The sequence below is a fragment of the Papaver somniferum genome, chromosome 11, assembly GCF_003573695.1.
Source record: "Papaver somniferum cultivar HN1 chromosome 11, ASM357369v1, whole genome shotgun sequence".
In the NCBI taxonomy this organism is placed as follows: domain Eukaryota; kingdom Viridiplantae; phylum Streptophyta; class Magnoliopsida; order Ranunculales; family Papaveraceae; genus Papaver; species Papaver somniferum.
The window spans coordinates 19,745,671-19,754,610 of NC_039368.1; the positions used below are offsets into that span (position 1 = coordinate 19,745,671).

Here is an 8,940-nt window from a genome sequence, read left to right on the forward strand (position 1 = left end):
TTGAATGCATGCATTGGCACGAAGAAAAATAAACGACCAACGACCACTCGTTGGCAGACCAACATAACAATGAAAAGGGTATCCAGGTCATGTAGAAAAGTAATGACATCAAAACTCCATTTAACACAAAACACAATGGTTTATGTTTTGTCAAAACTAATAAAGACAATTCCCATAAAATGCGATTTCTAGCAGTCATACTCTTGGTATACATAGGAATAATAATGTTTAAAGTAACCAAAACCAGAACTAGACTCGACAACATCGTACCAACTCTCTTAGTAAAGAAAAGACTGAAGCAAAATTAAGGAGTGAACTGGCTTTTCCTGAACTGCCACAAACAATGTATGAAACTTATCCTGATTATGTCCCAGCCTTTCGACGACCAACACGAGCCACGAAACCAGCTTTGATAGGAGCAACAGAACGGCCAGAACCACACTGCACAACATGCAAAAAAAAGAAGCATCATAACCCAAGTGCCATTTTCACTAGCTCCTACCACAAGCATAAATTCCTTGACAGAGACCTCATAAAAAAATGAGAACCATTATCAGGGGGAAAATAAATTAGCCATGTACACAAAAGTTTGCAGGATCATAGGCCTCTTCGGAAGAAAAACGTGTTGCAATAATAAAGGCAACACCCCTAAACAACAGATACCAACAACTCCAACAAAAGAAGCTGCGAAAAAATTAAAGCAACCTATGCAATTTCTAGGATTTAGTCAAAAATACAACCCCAGTGCATAACCATCTATGCCAAAAAATAAGTCTGGATGCATCAAATCAGAACACAAATTACTGTAGCTCATTTTACCTGCTCGCATCGGAGAAAAAACAGCCTGTTCTCTTTTGATAGGATAGTATCAGGACTTTTGCAACCATTGCATATAACATATTCATCTGTAACAACACAAGAAAGAATTTTTAGAGAGGACAAGTGCAAAAGAATAGCATCTGTAGCGTAACAACCAGTGCATCTACATGTGTCACCTGAATAACAGCTCGGACACAAGAAAATAGAGACAAGGTATGAGAGAAAATAACTATAACCAAAGAGAAGAGAGGTGAAAAGGATAGCAGTGACACGATAACTCATGCATCAATGATGCATAAACTCCTGAACCATAGTTTGTACCCATTACAAAAGAAAACAGATGAAGTCTAGATAAAAATAAGATGAAGACTAAAGCAAACAAGTCAAGTTAGCATATTAGATGGCTAAATAAGAAGAGAGAAGGAACTTACTGACATATCTTCGCAGAATCCCTTCAAAATTCTTGGGAGCAAACCTTCCTTTAACAACAAGCCTTTGTTGTCCATCCAACGATCCACTTGTTCCCATCTCAGCAAGTAAGAAATTCATAACATGCTCTGGCTGCCTATGCATCCTGGAAATTGCAATCACGGAAACCTCAGTGTAAATTTATTTCAATTCATAACAGCAATTATCTCAAGCAAAAGACAGACAGAAAGCATCCTACACCAACTGAATTTGAAGCAAATAAGACAGATAATGATATAAAAATGAAAAATGAAGCCTACTGAAAAATTTAATAATACCGGTAGAATATAAGACATTAAAAATATATACATACGTTTTGCAGAGATCCATGAAGTTCACGAACACAGTCTTTTTGGTGCCTTCACGTAAAACTTGTGGTGGCCTCATAACTGTCCTACGCCTGTCTCCTGCAAGCTCTGGATTATTCTCACGGAGAATGTTGAACACACGACCAAGGAGCTGAGAAGCATTTGTAATTAATTAAGGTCTGTTAGATAACAATTACTTACAAGAACCTTTCAGTAACAAGAGGGGATAACTAAACAGGAAAAGGTACCTCTTCATATTCATAATCCCTATCAGTTCCTTCCCAGGGATACCGTGTTTGCAGAACAATTCCTTCTCCTTCCTCATCCTCTTTTACTTGATCTGAGAAAGATCAAAACACAACTCTTAGTTCCCGTTAATGTTCAGGATAAAGGGCATCACAAAAATGTTAATTGCATCTGCAGACAGACGATAAAGACTTTCCAAAACTTATTACCATCTAAATCTTCTATTGCGTCACCATTATCCTCGTTCAGAAATTCTGACTCAACCTGTATTAACAAAAGAAACAGTGTAAAGCATGGAACAAGCAACCAAAAGAGTTAAAATTAAGGATCGCCTGACAAAGTTAGCCAGGGAGAATCCCTGATTTTAGGATAATGAATTTGCGATAATTGACATGATGGGGAAATTCATCACACTTACTGGCTTCTTCTTCTTCTTTTTAAGACCAGCGAAGGCGTTTTCAACACCTTCAGTAACTGCAAAATGGAAACAATAATTCAACAAAAGCATTGTAGCAGATAAGGAAATGGATAATAAACAAGTAAAAACAAATAAAATAATTTAAGCCAAATGAATAACATACCAGACAGATTATCGGTTTTCTCTGTCAACTTATCTAAAGAATCATCTGCAAGGTCTGTAGATAAGGCAACAGGCTTCTTCTTCTTCTTCTTCTTTGAGGGATCGAATGGCGCAAGCTCTGAGACATCGTCCTTCTCCTTCAAATCAACCATAGCGTGGTCTTCTTCTGCCATAGCTGTATCAAGCATAACAAAGATTAAAAAAAACAATCCAAACCCTAATTGTATTATTAATTACAGATAATTTATGCAGTGTTCTTAATCCAAATCCCAATAGTATCTAGTAACTCAATAACGATAAGCATAAGAGAAACAATAAGAACAAAGCATACATCAATAAGAACCTATACTAAATCATTAAAACCCTAAAAAAATACAGTAAATCAGAAAAAAAAAAACCTAAGAAATCTTCAAGACGATTCAAAACCTATAAGACAATAATTAAGGAAGGGATAGTAGTAATAATAATAGGTAATACCTTGAAGACTTGAAGTTGATTTCACAAAGAAATTTTGCTACCGCCGGTGCTTGATTTTATCTCTCTCGCTCTCTTTAGTTTCTGGTATACGATTTTTGTGTATTGTGATGGCAAAACGATAGTGAGAGTTTATATACTCATGGGCTATGGCTGTTGGGCCTCTACTTCAGGCCATAGAGAGTAGGGGTCATGAATGACTCATAATTACCAGGGGTGAGCATGTCCGGTTTTCGCCTGATCCGTATCCAATCAAATGGACGGCGAATTTCAATTGTGAAAAATACTAAAACCTCTATTATATGGGTTCAACATATAGAAGCCCCACAAAATGGATCCTCCACTATCAACTCCATACTTTAGGAAAATGATACTGCTAGGCCCAAAAAAATCAAATTTTCTTCAGATCTGGCCCATAATTAATTATTATGAATTTTAGTAATGACAACACTACCCTTTTCAATAAAAACAATAGGAATATCAGAAGATTCTTTTCATTTCTCTATTCTCTTTCTCTCTCGGCTCTATCGAACTCAGTTCGATGAAGAAGAAGAAGAATCAATTTGATTCAATAGATTTCATTGTTGATCATCATTTAAACTACAAATCTGGATCAATCATTCAATTGATTCTATGTGAATCTAAGTTTCAGTTGGTTCTAAGCTGCATCAGATTAGGTTTTCGTTGGTTTAATTGGTTTTATGAAGAATTTGAATCTGGATTTTTAGGTTTCAGTTGATTCGAAGCTGCATAGGGTTAGCTTTTCGTCATTCTTACTTTTCTTAGTTCGATTAGGTTTTTGATTTTTGTTTTGATTGATTCTCAGATCTGGGAAGAAGAAGAACCTGATTTTTCTTGAATCTATCAAAGATCATCAATGTCGTTTTAACCTTAACTACTTGCTTTTTGTGTTGGTTCAACAATGGAATTAAGAAGATCTTCAACATCAACAGAAATGAAATTGTCATCGTTCATTTCATCTTTGACAACAACTAATGAAGAATCATCTTATAATAATAATTCATCTGAAGATTTGGTATGAGCAAGATCTAAAAATCAGTAAGATTTCTCTCGTTTTACCCATCTATTTGATATGAATTTCGTTTACTTTAATTTTCGAACTGATTTGAGCTCATCTTTAATGGATTTTGTTCTTGGCTGATTGTTTTAAGTTCAATCTACATTTGTTACATTCAGTACCTTGTCTTGAAGATGGAATATTAATCGATGAAGATAACTGGAAGCATATAGTTGAATCTAAGCAACTTCAACAACTATTTCAATAGAAAATCAATGAAATAAGATAAGTTTCTTTGAGTTTTTTTATGGTTTGAATGCATCATATTTAAATTGTATATACTTTATGATTTGAGTTTAATATTCTTTTGGTCAGAACTGGATTAATATTTCAATGTGATTGAGTTTCTCATTTTGATGATTATTCACAATATGTGTAACTTTCGTCTACACATCCAAATTGCATGTGTAACTTGCGTCTACACATTCGAATTGCATGTGTAACTCTCAGTTATACTATTCAGATGCTCTGTAACTCCTAGTTACACTAGTCATATACATGTGTAACTCCTATTTACACAAGTCAAGTGCATGTAAAACTGGTTATACATTGTTGTGTGTATTGTTCTTTTTAATCTCATAAAATCTTATTGATTTTTGTTTTCTCCAGGTTGCCAATAACTCAATAAAATTGACTGCTTATTTGTGGTATTTTTGTAGGATGGTCTTCTTGGAATTGGAGTTGGCGCTGAAGTGATGAAATGAGGACTAGGAAGTGGAATTCATAATTGAGCAATTGTGGAGTTTCAGAATGGAACTGAGGACCAAGTGAAAAAAATTGTTGACACACTAACGGTGCTGAAATTGCATCCATATATGTTGTTGGTGAGTGGATGCGCTGATAAATGTTGTGAATACGCTGTTACATTTGATATTTCTATGGATTAGAAGTATTTAAATGTATTTGGCAATGTTTTTTGTACAGAGGTTATGGTCAGTCCTCCATTTGTGTTCCTTACCTCGGCTAAAAGGTCATTGTATCATGAGATTGCGGTTGCTTGCTGGGTGAAGAAAGGAGGTGCTTTCACTTGTGAAGTTAGGTATGCCAGTGTTCGGCCTTTGTGCATTTGATTAATCAGTTTACAAACCTGATCATCATCTCATATTTGATTGAATTTATTGATCCATCCATCACTACTATCCATATGCATGTGTAACTCCTAGTTACGCTAGTCATATGCATGTGTAACTGAAAGTGACACAAGGCAGATGCATGTGTATCTCCTAATTACACATGTTATATGCATGTGTAACTCTCAATTACACAAGTCAGCTGGTGTAAGCTTACACGATGATGTATCCCTATATTATTTTAAAATATTATTTCCTTGTATTATAATTTTCGGGATTTTTGGCTGAATTAGATGCTTTGAATTGCATTGGATATAAGAATAATTTAACATATTATTACTGTCCATCTTTTTTGGTTATTAATGATGTTACGCTAACTTATGATGTATACTAGTTGAAACATATTTTATTTGTTTTACATTTAAAGATTTTGGTGACTACTTGTTGAATACGACCTTCAGTGCTTGTGTCTGTATAGTTTTTGAAGAAGCTGATGGTGGTAGTTATGTTAATTTCAGAGAGGATGTGTTGGTTATATTTCAGGTTACACTAGTCATTTCATGTATAACTGCTAGTTATATTTCAGGTTACACTAGTCATTTCATGTATATTTCATCATTTCCACATGTCATTTCATGTATAACTGCTAGTTACACTGGCCAGATGCATCTTCAATTTTTCTTCTCTTTTATTTTTGTTGTTCTCTTAAATACTGAGTAATATTTGTTTGCATTATTGTTTTGGCATTGGTTCATATGTATGTTCATTGTAACTGTTATCAACATTAAGCACTCTTCTGGACTATTTTTTGTTGTTCTCCTAAATATTGAACAATATTTTTTTGCATTTTTCTTTTGACATTGGTTCATGTTTGTTTGTTGTTATATTTCAGGTTTCTGATAAATTCATAAAAGCTAATTGCTTATTTGTGGTAGTGGTCTCGCTGGAATTGTAGTTGCCGATGAATACACAAGTCAGATGCATGTGTAACTCTCAATTACACTAGATAGATGCATATGTAACTCTCAGTTACACTAGACAGATGCGTGTGTAACTTCTAGTTACACATGCTAAGAAATTATTGTAAATGACATACATGTATTTTTTGTATGCGTTCTTTTTAATGTCTATTTTTTTGATGTGTAACTTTGCATTACACATGTCATAAGGATGTGTAACTTCTGGATATACATGTCATATGCATGCGTAACTTCTGTTTACAAATTCACACTATACTTTAATAATTTTGGGCTTAAATTTAAATTTTATTTAATTTGGAGCTTGACAATATATAAAAGGGCATGGATGTCTTTTAATAACTCGGACCCTATATTTAAACTTCTTTTAATTAAGAGCCTCATATTATGGGTTATCCATGGGTTGGGCCTTAACCTAATTTTCCCATTTCAATTTTGACATTCGCATTCGATCAATACCTGACAAATTAAATGCGGATGGTCCAAATGATTTTTTTTATTATTTTCTTATGAAAAGATGCCACTAAGGTTTTTATTAAAATTATGAAATGAGATCAGGATTACAAGGAATGGTGGGAAGCCTAGCAACAAGTTGAGCGCCAATACCTTTTTGAATAAAAATTCCTAATCTATGAGAAAGGGAGTTGCCTAACTTAAAATTGGTGTCATGCCTAGCCATGCAATTCCTCAGTCTCTTCGGGAAAGATATAGTATCTACTCCAAGCTCACCTAAGGTAAAAAATGACAAGACACCAAACCCATAACCATGTAAAGAGCATTTACCCTAGTATTTTTTATTTTTACGAATGATAGTTGATGCGATAGCATCGCACGGAGCAATGTTACGCTTCCTAGCACTTGTGAAAGGTGAGACATCAGTAACATCCATACAGACATCTTTGCCATCTTTCCAATTATAAACCATAATATCACCAAGTCTGAGCTCATTCTCATTGTTTGAAAGGAAAACCAAAGAAATTTCCTTCCTAGCTGCAACCCCAGCTTTGTAGCACATATCAGACAAGACGTCTTTGACCAAATCATGTCGAAATTTAAGCCCAAGCTCACTAGCACAGTGAATAGCATGGTCACCAAAAACATGCATGTACTTGTTACAACAAGAACACAAACTATTTTCCTTAAAGAAAGGTACACCCAAACGATATTGTAAGACGGAGCTGAACTGCCTAGGTCCAGCTGCCTGATTAATCCCAGGGATAGGAATGGCCTTAGGAAAATCCATAGCGTGTTTAGTTCTACTGTATTTCCACAGGGTTGCTTCACGTGCTGAAAGAGAATAACTGCCAGAGACTTCGTACGATGGGGGGCAATATCATTGATATTGAAACTAGAAGAAAGACCACAAGTTTGAGTAAAAACCTGTGAAGCGTGTTGATAGCTAAGGAAAGAATCTGAAGCAGCTGGAAAATTAAGGATCGTGCTTTGCAGATGTTGAGTTTGAACATGAGAGGTTAAGTAGCAATATGTCCCTGAATCAGCCATTGTAAGCACACCAAGTCCACCGTCTTTAATAGGGAGAGTGGAAAGCCTTTGTTGAACCAAGCCAAAACCGACACCATTACCAACTACTAAATAACGTAAATACTGCATAAGATGCTTGTCAAAACGATCAACAGCAGGCTGAATAGCTTTGAGACATGTTGTTCGAAGGGTGAAATACAACCTAGAGACGCTTGTGCAATTACGCAATAGCAGTAATTCACATTGAGGGTCTTGTATTTTGCTCATAAGCTGAATAGTTGTATCCACCTTTTTCAACACCATGTTGCTGCAAAACTCTAAATCTAAACTGACCGGCCCACCAAGGAGTTTAACTCCACTCAATGTCTTACCAATGTTTGGAGTGAAAATAAGCTCAATATCCCTTCTCGGATCATATGATGTCCAAAAGAATTCCGTCTTCGAGACATTCAAATGCAAACCATAGCTAGGACCTACCTCTTGTATAATTTTCAGTGCCTTAGACACTTACATTGTATCCCCTGCAATGGTACCATCATCCAGGTACCAAGCATGGAGGTCTAAGGTGCATTGGGTAGCAATCTTCTCTACAAGGGGATGAATAGCTAATGCAAATTAATAAGAGGGGACCAAGGGGGTCACCCTGTTGAACACCTTGAGCCGATGAGAGAATTGAATCTTGATAATAAAGGCTAGCTGGTTTTGCATAGAAAAACTCAACCAATTACCAATACCTGGGCAGTGAGCTCGTACCTCTCTTATGATGGTGTACCTGTCAACTAGATTGAACGCGTTTGAAAAGTCTATCAGCAGCATAACCCGTGAAGTGTCAGCATCCTTCAGATCCAACAATCTATTGGCATAATGCAATATACCCTCACCACCACAGGGTATGCCAACACCAAATTGGTAAGTCGCTAGATAGGATGTCATTTCTTTGCACACTGATGTAGCAGCCAGCTTGGAGAAGAGTCTCCTCCATATAGTTTCCACCGCGATAGGTTTTAACCCTCCACCTGGTTTGAGCAGTGGGGATAAGGGGGCACTGGCCACAAAATCACCTAGAATGGGAGAACACTTCCCTGCCAGCCACAGGTTAACGACGCTTGTAATGGAAATAAGAAATTCATCAGAAACGGCAGCTCCATCTCCACTCATAGCATCCAGTAAATGTTGAGCCCTAAGGCCATCCCTCCCACAAGAGGTACCTTTGGGAAAACTCTTCAGGTCCAAAAGCACATCCTTTGTACCGATAGAAAGTGCAGTTGCAGAGGTTCTTTCATTTATACAGACATCCTTTATTTTTATTTTAAATTTTAAATTTTTTTATTTATGTGCGTATACCATGCACCAAGTCAAGTCATGTGTCTACTCGAAATTATTTATGAACGACGTCTCATAGATTTAGTGGTTCTTCCGGTTTTGCTCGTATAACCGT

The 8,940-nt window shown here is 36.1% G+C and overlaps 1 protein-coding gene across 1 annotated transcript; it reads right to left on the reverse strand.

Moving 5' to 3' along the window:
* Positions 1–90: 90 nt before the first annotated feature.
* Positions 91–2,993, reverse strand: LOC113322978 (eukaryotic translation initiation factor 2 subunit beta-like). Its single transcript, XM_026571189.1, has 9 exons — positions 2,899–2,993; positions 2,423–2,596; positions 2,260–2,315; positions 2,051–2,105; positions 1,844–1,935; positions 1,601–1,746; positions 1,251–1,393; positions 820–905; positions 91–441 (listed from the first exon to the last, which is right to left on the reverse strand). The coding sequence occupies exons 2-9, from the start codon at positions 2,592–2,594 to the stop codon at positions 364–366; spliced, it is 828 nt and encodes a 275-aa protein (XP_026426974.1). The 5' UTR covers positions 2,595–2,596; positions 2,899–2,993; the 3' UTR covers positions 91–363.
* Positions 2,994–8,940: the final 5,947 nt, after the last annotated feature.

Coding starts and splice junctions, on each gene's coding strand:
- LOC113322978 (XM_026571189.1), bottom strand. CDS start 2,594: ATGGCAGAAGAAGACCACGCTATGGTTGATTTGAAGGAGAAGGACGAT. Junction 1,394..1,600: donor TTCATGGATCTCTGCAAAAC/GTATGTATATAT, acceptor TGCAATTTCCAG/GATGCATAGGCAGCCAGAGC. Junction 906..1,250: donor GATTCTGCGAAGATATGTCA/GTAAGTTCCTTC, acceptor GTGTTGTTACAG/ATGAATATGTTATATGCAAT.